The 20,747-nt window shown below is 48.7% G+C and overlaps 1 protein-coding gene across 14 annotated transcripts; it reads right to left on the bottom strand.

The window, feature by feature from the left end:
* Positions 1-7,538: 7,538 nt before the first annotated feature.
* RBM23 (RNA binding motif protein 23) lies at positions 7,539-20,122 on the bottom strand. 14 transcript variants are annotated; one of them, XR_016217966.1, is made up of 15 exons: positions 19,945-20,122; positions 14,375-14,450; positions 13,694-13,944; positions 13,171-13,218; positions 12,920-13,067; positions 12,294-12,347; positions 12,044-12,161; positions 11,810-11,962; positions 11,586-11,723; positions 10,580-10,645; positions 10,317-10,492; positions 9,068-9,263; positions 8,868-8,981; positions 8,692-8,776; positions 7,539-8,609 (listed from the first exon to the last, which is right to left on the bottom strand). XR_016217966.1 is itself a non-coding variant. In XM_089309932.1 (14 exons), exons 7-14 carry the CDS (start codon positions 12,104-12,106, stop codon positions 8,606-8,608), a joined length of 819 nt encoding a protein of 272 aa, XP_089166058.1. In that variant the 5' UTR covers positions 12,107-12,161; positions 12,294-12,347; positions 12,888-13,067; positions 13,171-13,218; positions 13,694-13,944; positions 14,375-14,450; positions 19,945-20,122; the 3' UTR covers positions 7,539-8,605. The 14 variants fall into 14 exon arrangements, 9 of the variants coding, with proteins under 9 accessions (XP_089166058.1, XP_051678603.1, XP_051678601.1 ...); XR_016217964.1 differs by having other exon boundaries at positions 9,068-10,131; positions 12,888-13,067; positions 13,694-13,806; XR_016217963.1 differs by having other exon boundaries at positions 12,888-13,067; positions 13,694-13,806.
* Between the last annotated feature and the right edge of the window lie 625 nt (positions 20,123-20,747).

Below are 20,747 nucleotides of genomic sequence, written 5' to 3'. Positions count from 1 at the left end.
TCCTCAGGTAGCTTACCATCACGCCGGGGAGACGACAAGGTGGTGACAGAGCTAAGACAGGCCCCATGGTAATCAATAGCACCACATTCTGACTGGGGGCCACATCAAGTGCTCTAGGAATTCTGAATGGAAGAAAAAATCTGGAAGCTCCTAATGTTTCGGGAACCGGACCTTGAAGGATACGTAGGCTATAGATAGATGGAAGAAGGGAAAACATTCCTGGGGCAAAACCATCGGAGCAAAGCAGAGAGCAGAACTGGGCAGCTACTGCAGGAGGAAAAGCCCCTCCCTAAACAGAAAGCAGCAAAGTCTGAGTGGATGGCACGGGCCCAGGTGTCTAGGGGCCTCCAAAGCGGACAGAAGCATCCTGCGTCTCAGTATACCTGATGGATAGAACTCTTTCACCTGAGGTCAAGCTTCCACAACTTGGTAGCTCTGTATACCAAGATGTGTATGGGGTAAGCCTTCGGTGTTGTGCTTACGTTGCCACTTAAGAGACCCACATGCCATCATCAGAGTGCCTAGTTCGAGTCCTGGCTCTGCTTCTGACCCTGGGAAACAGCAGGTGATGAGTCAAGTACTTGGGCCCGTACCACCCACATAGGAGACCTGCGGTGAGTTCTGGGCTCCTGGTTTTGAACTGGCCAAGCCCCAGCTGTTGCAGGCATTTGGGGACTGAAACAGCAGATGGAAAACCTGTCTTTCAAATAATAATAAAAACACATGGGATAGTGGAGCCTTGCAAGATTTCCAGTTAGCACTCAGAATGTTTCCTAGATGGGGATCTATGGACAAAGTCATTTTTAAAAAGATTTTATTTATTTATTTATTTGAGAGGTAGAGTTACAGAGAGAGAGAGAGAGAGAGAGAGAGAGAGAGAGAGAAAGGTCTTCCATCCACTGGTTCATTCCCCAAATGTCCACAACGGCTGGAGCTATGCCATCTGAAGCCAGCAGCCAGGAGCTTCTTCTGGGTCTCCCAGGCGGGTGTAGGTCAGGTACTTGGGCCATCTTCCACTGCTTTCCCAGGCCATAGCAGAGGGCTGGATCAGAAGAGGAGCAGCCAAGACTAGAACTGGCACCCATATGAGATACTGGTGCCGCAGGTGGAGAATTAACCTACTGTGCCACAGAGCTGGCCCCACAGTCACTCAAAACCTATTTTTTTGGGACTCAGCTATGTGATCCCAACTAGAAAATGAAGATAATGAGAGGTGCTACAGATAAGCTATGGAAGCAGAGCTTTTTGCAATCTATGACTTGGCTCCTTATTTAGCACCCAAGCAGCTCACTAACCCCTCAAAGCACACCATCACTCTGGGATACATGTTTTAAGAAATTATTTACTTTAAAAGGAAGAGAGAGGCCAGCGCCGCAGCTCACTGAGCTAATCCTCTGCCTGCGGCACCGGCACCCCGGGTTCTAGTCCCAGATGGGGCACCGGATTCTCTCCCGGTTGCCCCTCTTCCAGTCCAGCTCTCTGCTGTGGCCCGGGAGGGCAGTGGAGGATGGCCCAAGTGTTTGGGCCCTGCATCCGCATGGGAGACCAGGAGGAAGCACCCGGCTCCTGGCTTTGAATCAGCACACCACGCCAGCCATAGCGGCCATTTGGGGGGTGAACCAATGGAAGGAAGACCTTTGTCTCTCTCTCTCAGTCTAACTCTGCTTGTCAAAAAAAAAAAAAAAAAAAAAAAAAAGGAATAGAGAGAGGTCAACACTGTGCTGTAGTGGGTAAAGCCACTTTTGATCCAGCTCTCTGCTATGGCCTGGGAAAGCAGTAGATGATGGTCCAAGTGCTTGAGCCCCTGCACCCACATGGGAGACCCAGAGGAAGCTCCTGGCTCCTGGCTTCGGATCGGCACAGCTCTGCCCATTGTAGCCATTTGGGGACTCTCTCTCTCACTCCACCTTTCAAATAAATAAATAAATCTTTAAAAAAAAAAAAAAAAAAAAAAGGAAGAGAGAGGGGGCCGGCGCTGTATTAATAGATTAAGCCTCCTCCTGTAGCACCAGCATCCTATATGGGTGCCAGTTCGTGTTCCGGCTGCTCTACTTCCGATCCAGTTCTCTGCTAGTGGTCTGGGAAAGTAGTGGAGGATGGCCCAAGTACTTGGCCCCTGCAGCCACATGGGAGACCCAGAAGAAGCCCCTGGCTCCTGGCTTCGGATCAGCCCAGCTCTGCCCATTGGGGAGCCATCTGGAAAGTGAACCAGCAGACGTTGATTCTCTCTTGTGTCTCTCCTTTTCTTTCTGCCTTTCAAATAAATAAATAAATCTTTTTTTTTTTTTTTTTTTTTTTGGACAGGCAGAGTGGACAGTGAGAGAGAGACAGAGAGAAAGGTCTTCCTTTTGCCGTTGGTTCACCCTCCAATGGCTGCTGCGGCTGGCGCAGCACGCTGATCCGATGGCAGGAGCCAGGTACTTATCCTGGTCTCCCATGGGGTGCAGGGCCCAAGGACTTGAGCCATCCTCCACTGCACTCCCGGGCCACAGCAGAGAGCTGGCCTGGAAGAGGGGCAACCGGGACAGAATCCGGCGCCCCGACCGGGACTAGAACCCGGTGTGCCGGCGCCGCAAGGCAGAGGATTAGCCTAGTGAGCCGCGGCGCCGGCTAAATCTTTAAAAATATTAAAATACTTACTCACAATGGAACTTGCTGTGACGCAGTAGGTTAAAGACCTGGTCAGCAGTGCTGGCATCCCAGTGGGCACCAGTTCAAGTCCCAGCTGTTCTACATCCAATCCATCTCCCCGCTAATGTGCCTGGGAAAACAGCAGAGGATAGCCCAAGTCCTTGGGCCCCTGCACCCACATGGGAGATCCAGAAGCAGCTCCTGGCTCCTGATCAGGTCAGCTCAGGCCATTGTGGCCATTTGGGGAGTGAACCAGCAGATGGAAGACCTCTCTCTTCCTCAAATAAATAAATCTTAAAAAAAAAATAAAAAACCAAAAAAGGAACTTGCTGGGGAAGGGCCAGACCCTGGATACCAAGGCAGGTGTATAGGAATGCTTGGGGAAGGTCAGGAGGGACACAAAACAAAGGGCTACCAACGGGTGGGGCTCTTGGACGTTTTCTTGCCAGGTAAAGCAAGGGCACCACGCATCTTGAAGGTCACCTGGGGTGGGGTGGGTGGGAAAATTCATTTGAATTTTCAAAACCATCAGGTTGTGATCTGACTGTATGAACAAACTCAGGTACATGAAGACTGGGGTAGTGGAATTAATTTTCCTGAACACTGGACTGGATGGATGTGACACAGGATCTTGTGAGCCTGCGAATTTAGCCCAGGAACAATTAGGCTTATTTTCACCATTACCCCACCTGTTTCTCCTCCTGTAAACCCTGAACACTCTCTGAAGCTGGGAACAAGAGGTCAGGCCAGATGTCAATTGAGTAGGTATTCAGAAGAATGGGAACAATGATGACAGCACCAAGCTAACAGGTCCCAAGCCCTTCACACTTACCATCTTTAGTGCCACGAGCTAGGTACTATCTTCACTTCCTTTTTATAGATGAAGGGTATGAGTCAGAGAAGTGAAGTACTCAAGGTTATTCAGCTCATGTGCGACAATCAGAACCATGCAGTGTGGCTCCAGAGGGACCCTTCTGCTGCAGGGTGGAGGTCCCTGGCTTTCTTGTGCCCAGGAGGCGAGATGAGGCAGCTGATTCTCAGCACCACTCATTCTGAACAAGCAGGCTTGCTGATGCTCGAATGCTGAGTTCCCATCCTTTCTGCAACATTGGCAATGGTCTCCCAAGTCTCTGATTCCCAAGGTCATTGTTCCCTCCTCCTATAATCCAGCATGACTGGCTCTTTTCCAGTCTTGAGGCACCTCATTCATCTACCCATTGCTCTCAAAAATAACTGCTTAATGGCTCTCCAGTAAATCCAGCCAGCTCCTCAAGGGCTCTTGAGAGTAGATCATCTGGAACAGCCAACAGAACTCTTCTAACTTCTTAAAGTTGTCTTTCAATGTGTGTGTGTATGATTTACTTATATATTTGAAAGGCAGAGAGAGACAGAGAGGAAGTGAGGGGGGACCTTCCATCTGCTGGTTCACTCCCCAAATGTTCACAACAGCCAGGGCTTGGCCAGGGCAAAGCCAGCAGCCAGAACTCCATGTGGATCTTCCCACGGGTGGCAGGGGCCCAAGCACTCAGGCCATGCCAGAAGATGGATCAGAAGTGGCCCAGCTGTATCACAAGGCCGTACCCACACCGGGACCTTTCAATCAGCCCTTTCCTAGCACCCTACCTTCCCGAGTGACCACAATTGGTTGGTCTTCACCTCACATTCACAGAGAGCACTCAACGCTCTGAGAGCAAAGCCGCTCTGGATATAGAGTGCAAAAGGGGGGATGGGGTGGGAGAAAGGATATCTGAAGCTACAAGATTGAGACACAAAGCTTCTCAGAAATTTCTTTCCTGCATCCAGCTCATGACTAGTGCCTTCACCTGGTTGCCGTGGAAACATCAGTCTCCAGTGGATGGCAAGCAGCACTTTAGACAGAAAGTATCACAGGCTACCATGGTAACACCAAAAGAGTAAAACTACATCCTCTGTCCTGAAGGAGTGAAGGAGGAACGGATGAAGCTGCTGGGGAAAAGCAGGTTAGGAGGAGCCCTTGGAAAGCCCAGCTCCGAATTAGAGAGCGGGAATTAATTCAGTAGACATTTTGTATGTGCACAGCAAAAGTAACAATGCAAAAGAAGTCTCTGGCTAGCCTCATCAGGCTATAGACATCTAGTGACTGTAAAGAAAGGCAGAAGACCCACAAGAGGACAAAGGATACTGAAAAGGAATTACTCTCGGCCGGTGCCGCGGCTCACTAGGCTAATCTTCTGCCTGTGGCACCAGCACCCCGGGTTCTAGTCCCGGTTGGGGCGCCAGATTCTGTCCCGGTTGCTCCTTTTCCAGTCCAGCTCTCTGCTGTGGCCCAGGAAGGCAGTGGAGGATGGCTCAAGTGGTTGGGCCCTGCACCTGCATGGGAGACCAGGAGGAAACGCCTGGCTCCTGGGTTCGGATCGGCACAGCGCGCTGGCCATAGCGGCCATTTCGGGGGTGAACCAACAGAAGGAAGACCTTTCTGTCTCTATCTAACTCTACCTGTCCAAAAAAAAAAAAAAAAAAAGAAAGAAAGAAAGAAAAAAAGAAAAGGGATTACTCTCAAGTTAGGAAAGCTTCCAGGTCTTACAGGATCTTGGTCAGCAAAGGAGAAGGAAGAGACAAGATGAGCAAAGACATGGAAGTGGAGACATTCAGGGTCTACTGAGAGCAATGGGTGTAGTGATGGACGAAGTGAGATAAAGCTTCCCCACCAACTCCCAGGCCCTGGTTTCCCCAATGCGCTGAAAGGCAGGTCAGGTTAAGGCAGAGGGACCTGGTACCAGACTGCCTGGGCTGGAAGTGTCAACTCACTCACTGTGGAACTGAGGGGCAAGTTATTGAATCTTTGGGTATCAGCTTCCTTATTTACAAAGTCAAGATAATCAGAGTCTGCCTTAGACGCTTGTTGTGAGGATTAAATGATTTAATACATATAAAGCGATTAGAATCCTGCCTACCCACCCAAATCCTGCACAAATGTTAACAATTATCATTATTTTCACCTCCTACCCCTCACTTTTCAGAGCCATTTTTGCCTTTTACTCCCCAAGCACCTCTCTCGATTGTCACCAGACCCTGTCCTTTGCAGGAAAAAAAGGTAAAATTTTTCCCCTCCAAGATGTTAACTCGTTTCCCTTCATGAAAAGCACCAAGATTCAAGTGTAGTCAGGCCCTGCTCCTGCTGGTAGCTCACACCTGTGTGTTGCTGGAACCTGAGGAGAAAGTGGGCAGAGTCCCCATGTCAAGAACACAGCAAGTTCAAAGTAAGGAAACGCCACCAGCCTGGAGAAGACAGAAGCACAGGCGCTGAGTCAGGCCAAGTGAAAAGCTTGTTTAGAACTAAGGACTGGTTGGGAAACCTTAACTCTCTTAGGACAGGACCTGGGTCTCCATCTCCCCTCTATCCTGCCCTAACCCTCCCATGCTCAGCTGGGAGAGTTTCAGGGAGGTTCCTTTTACCTTAGACTGGGCCGAGGCTGTTCACTGTCCCCTTCTTCCCACTCTAACCACCTCCTATGGAGGATGAGTAACAAGGAGGCACTGAATCACCCACGACGACAGCAGCTGTCACGCACTAGACACCGTCACCTTATATGGGGCAAGACTAGAGCAGAAGCTGTCTTAGATGCTCCCCTGCTTCCACCACTGTCTCTCTCCCAGCAAGAGGCTGCAAGAGGCACTACAAACAGGGAGAAGGAAGAACTGAGGTGGAAGGACCACAGTGCAGGAAGGCCGAAACTGCTGAGCTTGGGAACACAGAGAAACCAAGCATAGATCAGGGCCTTCTGAGGAAGGCAGGGAGGCAAGGCCTGCAGGTATTTATAGCCTTGTGGAGACATCCACGCCAGCTGTGAGGAGGTCCAGCTCATGGCCTCGAGATGACTAACAAAAACAGTCCATGATGCATTTCTCAAGATGCATTAGCAGCCAAATCAATAACTATAGGGGTACTGGGTCACAGCCAACAGCTCCTGCCTAAAAATAACGCATCCTCCTTTCCTTCCCCCAAGTTCAGAGAACACACACGGATAGGACCAGGAAGGAGTGGGGGCAAGGAAAACAACGTGGCAGGTGAGACTGCAGGCCTGCAAGGGTCAGAGGCTAGGGCAGAGTCCCTGTGGCCTTACACGACATAAGCGGGCCTCTGGTACTTAACGATTTGGTGTAAAATGCAACCCTACAGGCTAACACTACTGCGAAGCTATCACCTACTTAGAAGTCTGAGAGGTGACAAATTAAAACCTAACAGCAATTACCCATATTTTTAGCATAATAAAGTCTTAACATTCTGTTGCTATAGAGATCAGTAAAGAATGGAGGAGCCCCACAGAGCCTTGCCCCTGAATTCAGGCCTCTGCCTCTCTGGTTGGTTCTTAGGCTAGTGAGCCAGGCTCTGCCCCACCACTTATTATAAAGAGCAGCCAGAGGAAGGTGCTCCTCTCTCTTAGCAGGGCTATTCCTGGAAGATTCAGTTCCCTGGGATTCACTGGTTATCCCAGGCAGAACTTAGGAAAATCAAGAGTTGAGGCAACTGACCAAGAAACTACAGAACATTATGCCAGCGGAGCCCTGATGTATAACACCGGAACTCCTTTGGACACTGGACTGCAATGTCTACAGCAAAGAGCCAACAGCAGGTACAAAGTCCAACAGGGTAAGAATGGTGAGCTTAGGAGACTTCTCTGGTACTAAGACTCAAGATCACAAAACACCCCTAGGGAAAGGAAGACCGTGCTACTGCCACACTGCCATCTGGTGGCAAGTCAATATCTGTCCCTAGGCACAGAGCTTCAAAGTCTCGTGTAGACAGCTGGGTCTGGAGAGGCCAAGGGAAAGACAATGTGATTCAGATACAGATGGAGAAGGCAGGAATGAGCCTTCTGTCTGTTTTTCTAAGGAAGGTGAAATAAAACAAAATAAAACAAACTCACTGACATGACAAATGTTTTATATGCCTAGAATCATCAGGGTTTTGGCGCGTGAGAATTTAACATCAGATACCAACTGACTTTAGAGACCATACATATATGGGCAGCAGTTACCACAAGAGGGCTTGCCTTTTGTATCAAGTTTATATATGTATACATACATACATATGTGTGTGTGTGTATATATATTTATGTACACAGACACAGGGTATAAAATCCAGTAAGAAGGGCTCATGTGGGTCCAGACGGGGGCAGCAGCAGCTCTAACCGCCAGGGCTGAGGCCACAGTAGAGGCATACAGAAGCGGTGGAGAGTAGCAGCATCCTCTCCATTATCCCACCCTGGGCCAAAGGGAGGACCTGGGAAGTAGGTCAACTACACAAAGGAAGATGGAAATTACTGGAAAGGGAACCCACCTTTTACCAACTCCTGAGAACCCCTAAGGCATTCTAATTGCCTGGCAGGACAGACCTCTCCCGCGCCTCTCAGCAAGCCTATGGTAGCTCTGGCCTCAAGCCGCACCAAGCTGAGGTCTAAGGCAGGCTTTACAATGCACATGTCCAGGCTACCTTCCAGGGAGTTAGTAGCATAAAGTCAACATCTTCAAGGTTCCCTCCCCAAACTCCCAAGTCCTCTTGATTTAGAGATCCTAAGACATTTCCTTGACAGATTACGGGGTAAACCGTAGGAAAAGGAGAGAGTAGTTCCTTCAGTTAATGCCCCACAGATTTCCCAACACAGGAGGAATGGGGGAGTCACTAACAGGGGTTTAGAAAGGCAAGAAGGTCATTCTCAGGAGATGATATACATGGAGAAATAGGGACTCAGTGCAGGGTAGATTCTGTACTCTTCAACTGGGGGCTGTGCTCAGCAGAGTCCACTCCCAGTGGGGCTGCAGGCAGGAGTTCCTTTTGGTGTCAAAGGGCGGCCCTTGCTCCTCCAGAGTCAAAGTCCAGGCATTCAGAATGGCTTGGTCCTCAAAATGAAGATGGGGGCAGCAGAAAAATAGACGTGGAGAAGAGACTGGCAGGACCCAGGGACACAGGGAGGCAGTTTACTGTGCCAGTGATTTACCTGTGGCAAGGAGAAGAGGTAAACGGGAAGCCAAAGAAAAGAATAAATCAAAGACTTAAAGGAGCTGGGTCCTGAGACTCACATGGTCTGGGGGGTGAAGAGGCTGGAGAGCTGGAAGCACTGGGAGGCAATTGCCTGGGAGGCGAGGTTCAGGGCTGGACTCAGAGCTACAGAGAGAGGCAGAGTGATTGAGTGAGCACAGAGAACTCCTCCGTTCCAGGCTCCACCCCTCTCTCATTTTCCCAAGCCTAACCATACCAGTCAGAGCTGCTGGGTTCAGGGCCCCCAAGGGAACTGCTCCATTCAGCTGCAAGGCGGCAGCCTGGGCAGCAGCAGCAGCCACTGCTGTGGTTGGCAGCTGGATTCCAGAGCCTAAAAGGAGAAGAAACAGTGGGGTTAAGTTGCAATCCTTGATCTAAAATTCAACCCTGTGTTCTTCACCTTGAGAGATACTGTACCTTCTGCTAGTTTGGCCATGAGCTGCAATCGTCCACCTGGTGATCCCAGATCCAGCTCCTGGTCCCCATCAGGGAAAGTGATATCTGTGGTACCATCCGGTCGCTCAGTCACGTGGCCAACCCTCATAGGTCGACCAGCAAGCTCAAAGCCATTCAACTGTTCCAGGGCCCGCCGGCCACACTCAGAATCGGAGAACTATGAGAAACCCAAGTCCTGTCAGTCACTTTCAGGCCAAATGTGATCTCAAAGACCCACTAGTCCTATCCCAGCAAAGATGCATGCTCACTGTGACACAAACTTTTCTTTTCCCCATTGCACCAAAATGGTTCTCTCAACAGGACTGCTTCCAACTCAATGACAATCACTTTTCAATTTTCCAGCTCCACTGAGAACTTAACGCAGAAAGTCCGTTACCTACAGGGAACCTAGCCTGACAGCTTGTTTCATTTGGTTGTTAGGAGTAGCAGGAACCTGGAACTCCAGGGCACAAGTTTAGGAGGGGACACATCCTAGTGCTGAGAGCCAGGCAGCACCCCACGCCCACATACACACCAGTACTGCTAAGTCAGTGGCCTGCAGGGGGCCTGCACTCTCTATCCCTTTTTATCAGCAGCACCAGCAGTTCCCTGAGATAAAGAGGATTTCAGTCTCTTTGTGCAAGTGTCAAGGCTGCTGACCTAAAAGGCAGCAACAAAAAGTCTTCCCACATCTGAGTCACACTCAATTGCAGAAATGGTCACCTGCCATTACAAAACTGTCATCACCACAGCTGGCTTTATTTACTCTAGCATTACATGCCCTAGGGCTTATCACGTGGTGCTGACAGTTCCTAGGTGGGTGGCCTAGGTGGCTTACCTATACTGGAAACTTCTGAGGTGAGCAATTCCCGTGGTAAAACACACCTTACCACCCTTCTGTCCTGTGGCCAACTGTGGAGGTGTGTACGCTGCCTGGAGTCCCAGGAGTCTCATGGAAGAACCAGGGGATAGGAACTGGAAACAACTTTGTCGCAGTGTCAAGAAAAAGTGTTGCTGGCCACTGTTAGGTGGTCTCACTATTCTCCCTACAGCGGCATTTTAATGCAAAGATCTTTCTCAGTGTGGGACAGTGCCAAGGGGAAGTATAACTTCCTATTCCCACTCCCATCATGAGAATACACCATTCATTAAATCAAGTCCTGATAAGCCCACACCTAACCTCCCTCATGCCCCCACCCTCTCAGCTGCAGCCTGGAATAATTACTATTACCCAAAGAGCAAGTTGTAGCACCAGGGAAGCTGGTTGAACTCCTGGATAGCCCCATATCAGGGTCAATGACAGAGTGTAGGAGCAAAGCCAAGACCTCAAGCAATGCACTCATCTCAAGGGGCAGAAGGCTAGTCCAAGCTCCAGGCACCAGGGTTTATGGGTCATTTGTACAGTTCCTAAAGGAGGAGGATGAAGCTAAGCTGCAAATTCAGACAAGTGGACAAGCCAAAGAAAAATGTGAAAATCAAAGACTCGACACTCACCGTAATGAAACCATAACCTTTAGAGCGGCCTGTATCTGAATCCTTCATCAGGACAATATTATCAATCTGCAGTAGAATAGGATGGAATTATTAATAATCTTTTGACTAGTCCACACTTTTAAGACTGCTGTAAATAACTCTAACTCTCTAGTCAAAAAATTACACCTATCCAAGTCTTTTAGAAGGAGACAAACAGAGGCCAGTGTTGTGGCACAGGTTAAGCTGCCGCCTCTGATGCTGACACCCCATATGAGCATTGGTTCATGTCCTGGCTGTTCCACTTCTGACCCAGCTCCCTGCCAATGCACCTGAAAAAGCAGAGGAAGATGGCCCAAGCATTTGGGCCCTTGCCACCCACATGAGAGATCTAGATGGAGTTCCAGGCTCTTGGCTTCAGCCTGACCCAGTCCTGTCATGGCCATTTGGCGAGTAAACCAGTAGATAGATCTCTCTTTCTGTAATTCTTTCAAATTAATATATCTTAAAAAAGAAAGACAAACAGCAGTGCAGACACTCTCTGGGCACCAACACTGCATATGAGAATGTCTGGCCTTGATTCTTAGGAGGCAACAGGTGGTAGCTCAAGTGTTCCAGTCCCTTCCACCCATGTGGGAAACCTGAACTGAGTTCTGGGCTCCTTGCTTCACCTGGCCAAGGACTCCTACAGGCATCTGGGGAGTGAACCAGTAGATGGACGATAGAGCTCTGCTTTCAAATTAATAAATAAAATTTTAAAAAGAGACAAAACACCACTTTTTCCAAAACATCCTTTCTGACTAATCTTACTCAATCTGGACTCTTTCAAAACATCTTTCCTGACTAATCTTACTCAATTCTGCTGTGTCTGGCGAGCATGAACAGAGCTGGAGCCTAACCTTCAAGGCATGGACCTGAACACCCATGTTGATGTACAGAGTGGGATCATCACAGCTGCACAGAACACAGTATGCTCACCCTCCCCACCTTTTCTGGTCCCCTCTAGAGGTTTCCCTGATGCTCTACTCACTTTGCCAAAGGGCTCAAAGATGCCCCGGAGCATGTCCTCAGTGATATTGAAGTGCAGGGAGCCCACATAGAGGCGCAGTGGTCCACCACTGCCCTTCTGCAGGTTGTTGGCCATGGCTGCCAGTCGGTTTTTCTCAGCCTGGGGAGAGAGAAAATGATGGGTCATGTCCCATGTTCCTCCCCCACCCTCCCATCCCCATTATGTCAGTTTCTCAGTCTGCTCACCTGTGAGGCCTGTACCATGATAGGGACCCCCAGCAGCCGTTGCCCAGTCAGTCCAATGGCCAGTGGCACAGCCTGGATGTCACAGAATTCCACATAGGCAATGCCCTTAGAACGACGTGAGTTCCGATCTGAGATGATCCGCACATCGCGAACCTATCCGGGGGCACAAGGGATCCTGAGTTAGGTACAAGGGAAGACAAGACAGAAGTGAGGCTCCTCAGGGGACAGGGTTACCTTGCCAACAGCAGAGAAAAAGTCCTCCAAGTCTCGAGGCCGAATGCGGGCAGCCAGCTGCATGCAGAGAACTGTGCGGGCATCACGCTCCTCAGGGCTCAGGTTATCCACTGGCTGCCTACAGAGCAAAATGTGTTGGCACCGCTGCCCCTGGTCCCTGTTCTCCAGCTGACCTACAACATTCAGCTCCACCCATCTTTTATTATTTGTAACTCACAATTCCTAAAAACAGTGCTCATTATCAACTCACCTGACTGGGCTCTTCTCTCTGATGTGAGGACTCTTACTCTGGCCATACCTGGGCCTAAGGAGTAGGAAAAAAAGCAGCAAAACCTGATTCACATTGGTCCAAAGTTAAATCTTTCTTCACGAACAAATCAGACTCCAACACCTCATCTTACATAAGAATTTTTTTTTTTCATAAGAATTCTTTTTAAAAACTCCAGCAGATGGAAGTGAACCAGCTGATGAAAGATCTCTGTCTTTCCCTCTGTCACTCAAATAAATAAATCTTAAGTAAAATAAATAAATTTAAAAAAACACAATAAATTACCTTCAGGCTGTGTGTCTAAGGTATAAAACACAAATTTTGTGTTTACCTGTGGGTCCCATTTCCAAGATATCTCATTATGCAGATGCAAATATTCCAAATCTGAAAACATCCAAAATTCCAACCACTTCTGCTCTCATGACGGGATAAAGGATACTCAGCCTGCACTTTCCCTCCAGTGGCAGTAGCCTACTCATCGCAATGGGTTTTAAGCACCCTCGGGCTTGGCTCCACAGTGTACTTGTTTTAGCCAGATTATGATACAAAGGTGATCTTATTAGCAAAAGGTGATACCCAGCGGCAAGTGGAGAACTCCTATAGCGTACTCGGTCCTCACGACGCCGGTCCCGACTTCGTGACTCACTACTATGCCGACGGTCCCAGCTTCGGCTACGGCTACGGCGATGACGCTGGCGTTCTCGACTTCGGCTCCGACTGTTTCTCCGTCTATGCCGGTCCCGGTCTCGGCTGCGACTACACATGGAAACAAGCTCGTCTGGCCTTTCACATTCGGCTTTCCCTGCTATCTTCCCACTTGAGCAATTCCTCAAGCCCACCAGTGCCCGCAGTGACTGACCTGCGCTTTCTATCCCTGCTTCTGCTATGGCTCCGACTCCTCTTCTTCCTGTGAAAGAGAGTGAAGGTTCTTAACACTGAGGGGGTTCCATTCTTTCTCCCAAGGAAACGGAATGAGAATAAGGCCAGGGTGAAACAGAGAGCACCGAAAAGACCGAAGCCCGGCAGATGATCTGGCGGAAGTTCACAGCAACCGCACAACACCGACTTACACACAGCCCTCACTGCTGTCAGGCAGCTGCACTGGCCGGAGTCCCCTTAAAGTCACACAAAAGCTAGTGTTTCAGATCAGTCGTCCTCTTGCTATTTTGATCAAATGAAACAAATCAAAGCTAGGATTTGTCCACTAGTCTATGCTGCAAAGTGAAGACTAGAAGATCATTAAGCCAAATCACCACTATTCCCATGACTCAGTGGCGCCACTACTAAAAGCCAGCAGATTTAACAGCAACTACCTCCCTGTTTTCCAAGAGATGCAGTTGTTTCCCTTTCCCGCGCGGCCAACCCACTTCACCCACACTCACTTGCTTGTCTCCCCAGTGGTGGTGCTCCCACTGGTACCACTGCCACTGTTGCCGGTGCTGCTGGTGGTATTGCTAGGACTGTCCTTTTTAACCTCTTTCCTTTGCTGCTCATCCTGAGGAGTTCGCCAGGAAAATGTCACAAGGTACAAGGTGGCAGACACACAGATTCCATTGGGCAAAAAGAACAAAGGTGGACAAGGAAGAAATCAAAGCTCTCGATCATCTAGCCAGGTGCTGATCGTCTGAATCTCCTAACAAAGGGAATAACAGAGGAAACGAGGAAAACTACCCAAAAAGGAAGAGATCAGAACGGCAGCTTTTTTTGATGTCAACTTTCAGCTATCTAACATCTGTCCACTGACATTACTTCCCAGGAGAGTGAAACACTGGCACTAGGTCTGAGATCCACTAACTTTCTGGGGTCACCGAGAGCTGTGAGTTCAAAGCACATGTTACCACCACCATGTTACGCACCCACCCCCATTTTCTGGAGCCTTCTCTAAAAGTATGGCCCCTGACTGTGGGTCCCCAGCAGAGCTTACTAAGACTATGCCTTTTATGCATAACCTCTGTACAAAATAAAACAAGTGGGGAAGGAAGAGTCACAAAATGTTGAAAATGATGATCCACAGCTGCCCTTTCTTATTAAGCCGATTCCAGGAGCGAGGTGGGGAATATTACCTCCTCTTTTTTATAGGGAGCTTCCAGCATGGCCTCAATCACTATATCAAAGTCATCAGACGCCATCGTGTCAGATCTGAGGAGAGGATATCAACACATAAGAACCTGATTTTTATTCTCTTCCCCTTCCAGCACCACACATTCCCTTCCCCCTCCAAGAAACAGACTTCAGGATACACAGTTCTGCTTCCCAAACTGCAAAGGGATCTTATCAGCTGTCGCTTACTCTACGTTTATTTATGCCCCCTACAGAGCTAAGCTAGTTCTGCTTTGTATCTTAGAAACGGCCAAAGGTCTAGAAGGAAACTAGATACCTAGATAGAGACAAAACACAACACAGATCCTGTCCTGTGCAGAGAAAATGTCAGTATTCAGAAGTACTATTTCCTTCTAACAGACACAGGCCTCCATTCTACTGTTCAGAATTCTGAATGACTGCTTCATACTGAAGTCATAAAAAGAGGCAAATATTTCCAATAAAAAGGTAAAGATGCAGGGTTTAAAAAAAATCACAAGCAAGACAAAGCCAACACCAAAACAATGCAGACATGCCCTAAGCTCTTCCCCACATATCTTAAACACCAATAATTAAAGGCCTCTTCACCAAGTGTTTTCTGTTAGCATTGACTAGAGTTCAGGTAACTCAAAAACATGATTAAGATAGGCTTAATCAATTCTCTGAAGCCTTTCTGTCTCGCAAGCAGGGTAAAACATCTTGCCTTCTCCAATCTTTCACATCTAGCAACTGTCTTTCTCCAGGCTGTCTACCACAGGTCTGACAAATAAGAAAAACAACATACTAAACAAAATCAACAGAATAACATTAAGAATTTATTGGCCTGGAATTATCAATACACATAATATGCGTGAATTTCAAAATAACCATGCTGACTGAAAGAAACCAGACCAAAAACAGTATACACTGAATATTTCCATTTATACAAAATTCTAAAAAAATGCAAACTAACCTATAGTTACAGAAAGCACATCAGTGGTTGCCTGGGGACAGGAGTAGGGGAGAGGGACTAAGAGAAAAGGATTTAAAAAAAAGGCACAAGGAAACCTCTGGGAGTGATGGTTTTATGGATGTCGACACACATCAAATAATACACTTTTAACTTGCTCAATTTAATCATATGCCAATACATGTACCTTAATAATGCTGTGAGGCAAAAACTAATCTGAAGAATTCCTATGTAAGAAAGCTATTCTGGGGCCAACACTGTGGTGTAGTCAGCTACCATTGCCCAAGATGCCAGCATCCCATCTGCGTATCAGTTCGAGTCCCAGCTGCTCCACTTACCATCCGGCTCCCTGATAATGGCCTGGAAAAGCAGTGGGAGATGGCCCAAGTAGTTGGGTCCCTGAACCCACGTGGGAGACCCAGATGAAGCTCCTGGATCCTGGCTTCAGCACAGCCCAGCACTGGCTACTGCAGCCATTTGGGGAATGAATCAAAGAACGGAATCTCTCTCCCTCCATCCCTCCTTTTATCTCGCTCTCTTTTTTTTTTTTTTTTTTTTTTTTAATTCGAAAGGCAGAGTTACAGAGAAACAGAGGCAGAGAGCAAGAAAGGTCTTCCATCCACTGGTTCACTCCCCACATGGCTGCCATCAGGCTGATCCAAAGCTAGGAGTCGGGAGCTTCTTCTGGGTCTCCCACATTGGTACACGCACCCAAGCACTTGGGCCATCTTCTACTGCTTTCCCAGGCCATAGCAGAGAGCTGGATCAGAAGTGGAGCAGCCAGGACTTGAACCGGCGCCCATATGGGATGCCAGCACTGCAGATGGAGGCTTTACCCACTATGCCACAGTGCCGAACCCTATAACTCTGTCTTACAAATAAATAAATCAATAAATATTTTTAAGGAAAGCTATCGTAATCAGACTTTCCACAATCACAAGAACTTTGTTCACTTTAGAGCAGTTAATGCACAAGCCAACAATGCTGTCCTGATTGCCCTCAAAGCTCACACCAATTCTGATGTTTTAATAAGTATAATAATTATACCTATTATTATTATTTTTTAAAGATGTGTTTATTTATTTGAAAGGCAGAGTTACAGAGGAGCAGAGGCAGAGAGAGAAAGAGCGAGATCTCCCATCCATTGGTGACCCAGATGACCCTAGCGGCCGGAGCTATGCGTCCAAAGCCAGGAGCTTCTTCCGGGTCTCCCACACGGGTGCAGGGGCCCAAGGACTTGGGCCATCTTCTATTGCTTTCCCAGGCCATAGCAGAGAGCTGGATAGGAAGTGGAGCAGCCGGGACTTGAACTGGTGCCCATGTGGGGCTTTACCCACTGTGCCACAGCGCCAGCCCCTATACCAGCATGTTCAGAAAGATTGCTGGAAAGAGGAAAAAATTATTTGGAGCCAAATGTAAGGCTTAAAATGGAAATCGAGGGGCTGGGCTTTCGGTGTAACAAGTAAAGCTGCAGCACGCGACGCCAACATCTTATATGGAAGGTGGGTCGAGTCCCAGCTGCTCCACTTCCAATCCAGTTCCCTGCTAACGCACCTGGGAGAGCAACAGATGGCCCAAATGAATGGGCCCCTGCACCCATATGGAAGACCTGGATGAAGCTCCTGGCTTTGTCCTCGCCCAGTCCCAGCCGTTGTGGCCATTTGGGGGTGAATCAGCAGATGGAAGATCTGTCTCTCTGTGTCTCTTCCTCTCTCTTTCAAATAAATTAACTAATTTTTTTAAAAAAGGAAATTAAACAAAAATCAAATAGGTAAGTCTAAATCCCAGTGAACTGTCCCTCATAATAATCTTATATTTTACTTAGCACTCAAAGCAACTATAGGCAGATAATACCTAACCAATTTACAGATTTCAAAAACTGAGATTTTTAGGAACTGCCCAATGTCAACGGGCTCAAATGGAGGAACTCTTTTGTAAAGACTTATTTATTTATTTATTTGAAAGGCATAGTTATATGTATATATGTATATAGGGGAGAGGGAGACAAAGATCTTCCACCTGCTGGTTCACTCCCCAAATGGCTACTACAGCTGGAGCTGGGCTGACCCAAAGCCAGGGGCCTCTTCCAGGTCTCCCACATGGGTGCGGGGGACCAAGCACCTGGGCCATCTTCTGCTGCTTTCCCAGGTGCATTAACAGGGAGTTGGACTGCAAGTGGAGTAGCCAGAACTTGAACCAGTGCCCATATGGGATGCAGGTGCCGCAAGCAGCAGCTTTACTCACTATGCCACAACACTAGCCCCCAGGATCTAACTCTTTTTTTCTTTCTTTTTTTTTTAAAGATTTATTTATTTATTTGAAAGCCACAGTTCACACAGAGGAGAGGCAGAGTGAGAGAAATGTCTTCCATCTGATGGTTCACTCCCCGACTGGCCACAGTGGCTGGAGCTGTGCTGATCCGGAGCCAGGAGCCTCTTTGGGTCTCCCATGTGGGTGCAGGGACCCGAGGACTTGGGCCATCTTCTGTTATCCCAGGCCACAGCAGAGAGCTGGATCAGAAGTGGAGCAGCTGGGTCTCGAACCAGCGCCCATATGGGATGCGGGCGTTTCAGGCCAGGGCGTTAACCCACTGCACCACAGCGCCAGCCCCCAGGATCTAACTCTTGATCTGAGGTCTTAAGACCCCAAGTGTAAAGTTGTATGCGTTATATCATGTTACCTCTCTCACTTAACCTTAAAGAAAACTTTCAAAAGTATACAGTATACCAACATGTCTACTGTTAAATATATACTTCTCCAACCTGTTTATCAAAACAATCAGTCCCGTTAATTACATCTTATTGAGAGGCTACTACATCTGTGGCATATAAAGTATATACTTCCAAATACTAGGAACCAGGGGCAGGCACTGTGGTACAGTGGGTTAAGTCGCTGCTTGGGACATCCACATTCTGCATCAGAGGACATTTCAGTCCTGGCTACTCCACTTCCAACCCAGTTTCCTGTTAAGGTGCCTGGGAAGAGGCAGACCACTACTCAGAAACTCGAGTTCCTGCACTCATGTGGGAGACCCGAATAGAGTTCCTGTTTCCTGATTTTTAGTCTGGCCCAGTCTTCTGGGGAAGGAAGGTCATTCTTTCTCTGCCTGTTTTTCAAATAAATAAATAAATCTTTTGGAAAAAAAAAAAAAACATTAGGAATCAGACTAACTGCAACATAAGTATCTGGTCTACTTTGGAAAGATGACTCTAAAAATAAGTGTTTTTGAGCCTCAAACTGTTGCTTGCAAACATTTTGGCTGCCTCAACTATTTTATTTTCTATAATATGCTTTTTCCTCGCCAATTAAAATGTTTTTGACTTCAAGAGTTGCTCCAGTTGAATGCTAAGCACAAAGCAGAGGTACCAAACACAAGCACAAACACTTTCACTGGACAAACCTCTAGAAATGAACCTCAGAGAGCAATGAACCTACTTAAGCACATAATGTAGAGTCATGTGCTACTTAAATTCTTGTCAACAACAGACTGCATATACAAGGATGGCCCCACTAAGGTTACATTCCCTCAGTAACACGCTAGCTGCCTCCGTTTGTATGGTCAGGTTCTTCTACATGCCCACCATCACATTCCTCAGAACCCATCCTGTCGTTGGGCAGTGAGAACATGAGCATGCTATTTTGAAACCTGCAATCTCACTAGGGTTAGTGTCAAGATGTCCCCAAACCAAGGAAGTGCCAAACACTATGCATTTTCAGGCCAGTAGTTTTCCAACTCCATCTCCTAACTCATGGGGAGGGGTCAAGGTCATTCGATCCCATCTATAAAAACAGTCGTGTTTTCTCCCACCCCTACTCCAAAAACTTGCATTAAAAGCCCACAATCATTGCTGTGCCTGGATCTTGTTACCCAGGCCAGAAGGGAGACCCCCACGGATGAAGGGGTATGGGAGAATGAAGAGTTCACCAAACGCTGGGACTCCAGGGGTAACTAGGAGCGCCATTCTGGGTCTGATCACTCCTCTGGGCACAAACACCTCCGAAGTAAAGGCCGCTTAATTAAGAACAGGAACAAGGAGCACGATAAGGAGCCAAGCCTGCGAATGATCCTGTAAACAACCAACTGGCACAACGTCCCAGCGCGCAATCTCGTGGCGACCTCGTCCTTCGCCTATACAATGTGCGTGGCTACGAAGTTAAAAGGATCCCGCAGAGACCAACTTAGCGAACCTGAGTCTTCAGGAGCCTGGGAATAGAAGAAATCTCAGTTCCCCTTTCTCTCTCAGTGGTGACACCAGAGGCTAGAACGCGATTACACACGCCCTCTCAGGCCGTGGAGGGTCCCAGCCCCCCACCCCGGCGGGAGCGACCCTAAGTGTCACTGCTGTGGGGACCAGGAGAGATCAAAGTCGCTGCGATCCGAGAGGCCGCGTCCGTGCCGGCCCCTTAAGTCGTGCCAGTGGGCTACATTCAGGTAGCGAACCTTCCAGATCACAACGAACCGAAGTGTGTAAAACTTATTTTAAGTTTGCCTCACTCTGTCGTGACGCCATTGCGGCCTGTGACGTCAGGGGGAGGCGCCGAGCGGCAACGTCACGCGGAGGGGACGTCGCGGGGGGGGGTGAAGGGGGTTTCGGGGTTTCTCACCAGTTCCGGGTCCCCGCAGAGGGGTCCGGGCTCTCCCTTCTTCTGTGGGTGTGTTGGGGGGCGCGAAGCTCGGCTGTTTCCTAGTTTCAGGACTAAAAGGACCACTACAGCCGGAGCTGCTTCCCTTCCCGCAAAATGGCGGCAGCTCCGCTGTCTTCCAGAATCTTCCCCAATCTGCGCCTGCGCCGAAATCCGACAGCGCGGAAAAGAATCTCAGCGGTTTCGCGGTCACAGCCCAAACTACAGGCTTTCATTGGCTAAAACCCTACATATGGGTGGAGCCAAACTCATGTCTCTTAGCAACCACCAAGTTCCCATTGATTGGCCAACCTCTCAGTGACTGGGAAAGTGCAAAAGCGCCCTTTGGTGGCCGCCCACCACCCCCTCATTGGCTAAACGGCCCGTGGAGGGCCCGCCTGCTCCACTCCGACTTTGCTGGTGTAGGTTTAGACAGGCGCGAAGGGCGGAGCCGACGAGGAGCGGTGGCCGTCCTTGGCCGTCCCTGCTCCGGTTTGCCGAGCCAGTCCCATCGATCTTCCTTTGCACCGCTTTGTAACTGCACCTGTTTCACGTCAGGGATGCCAGGCTCCACACCACCCTCCCAATCTCAGCGACTGATTATCTGGGAAGCCCAGGGCTTGCCTTCTTGCACATTGCCTCAGCCGCACTGCCTGGTCCCGTAAGTCACACACCTTCAGTTCAAATCCATGCCCCAGACAGCACTGCAGCGGGAAACTTCTCAGGTGATGGGTGCAGCAGTACTCCCAGACTTATAACCAGGAGAAGGGAGCATTCTCTCCCCT

This window comes from Oryctolagus cuniculus, chromosome 12 (assembly GCF_051225735.1).
Source record: "Oryctolagus cuniculus isolate XC-2025 breed Fujian yellow rabbit chromosome 12, ASM5122573v1, whole genome shotgun sequence".
NCBI lineage: Eukaryota > Metazoa > Chordata > Mammalia > Lagomorpha > Leporidae > Oryctolagus > Oryctolagus cuniculus.
This window is presented reverse-complemented; position numbering and strand designations above follow the sequence as displayed.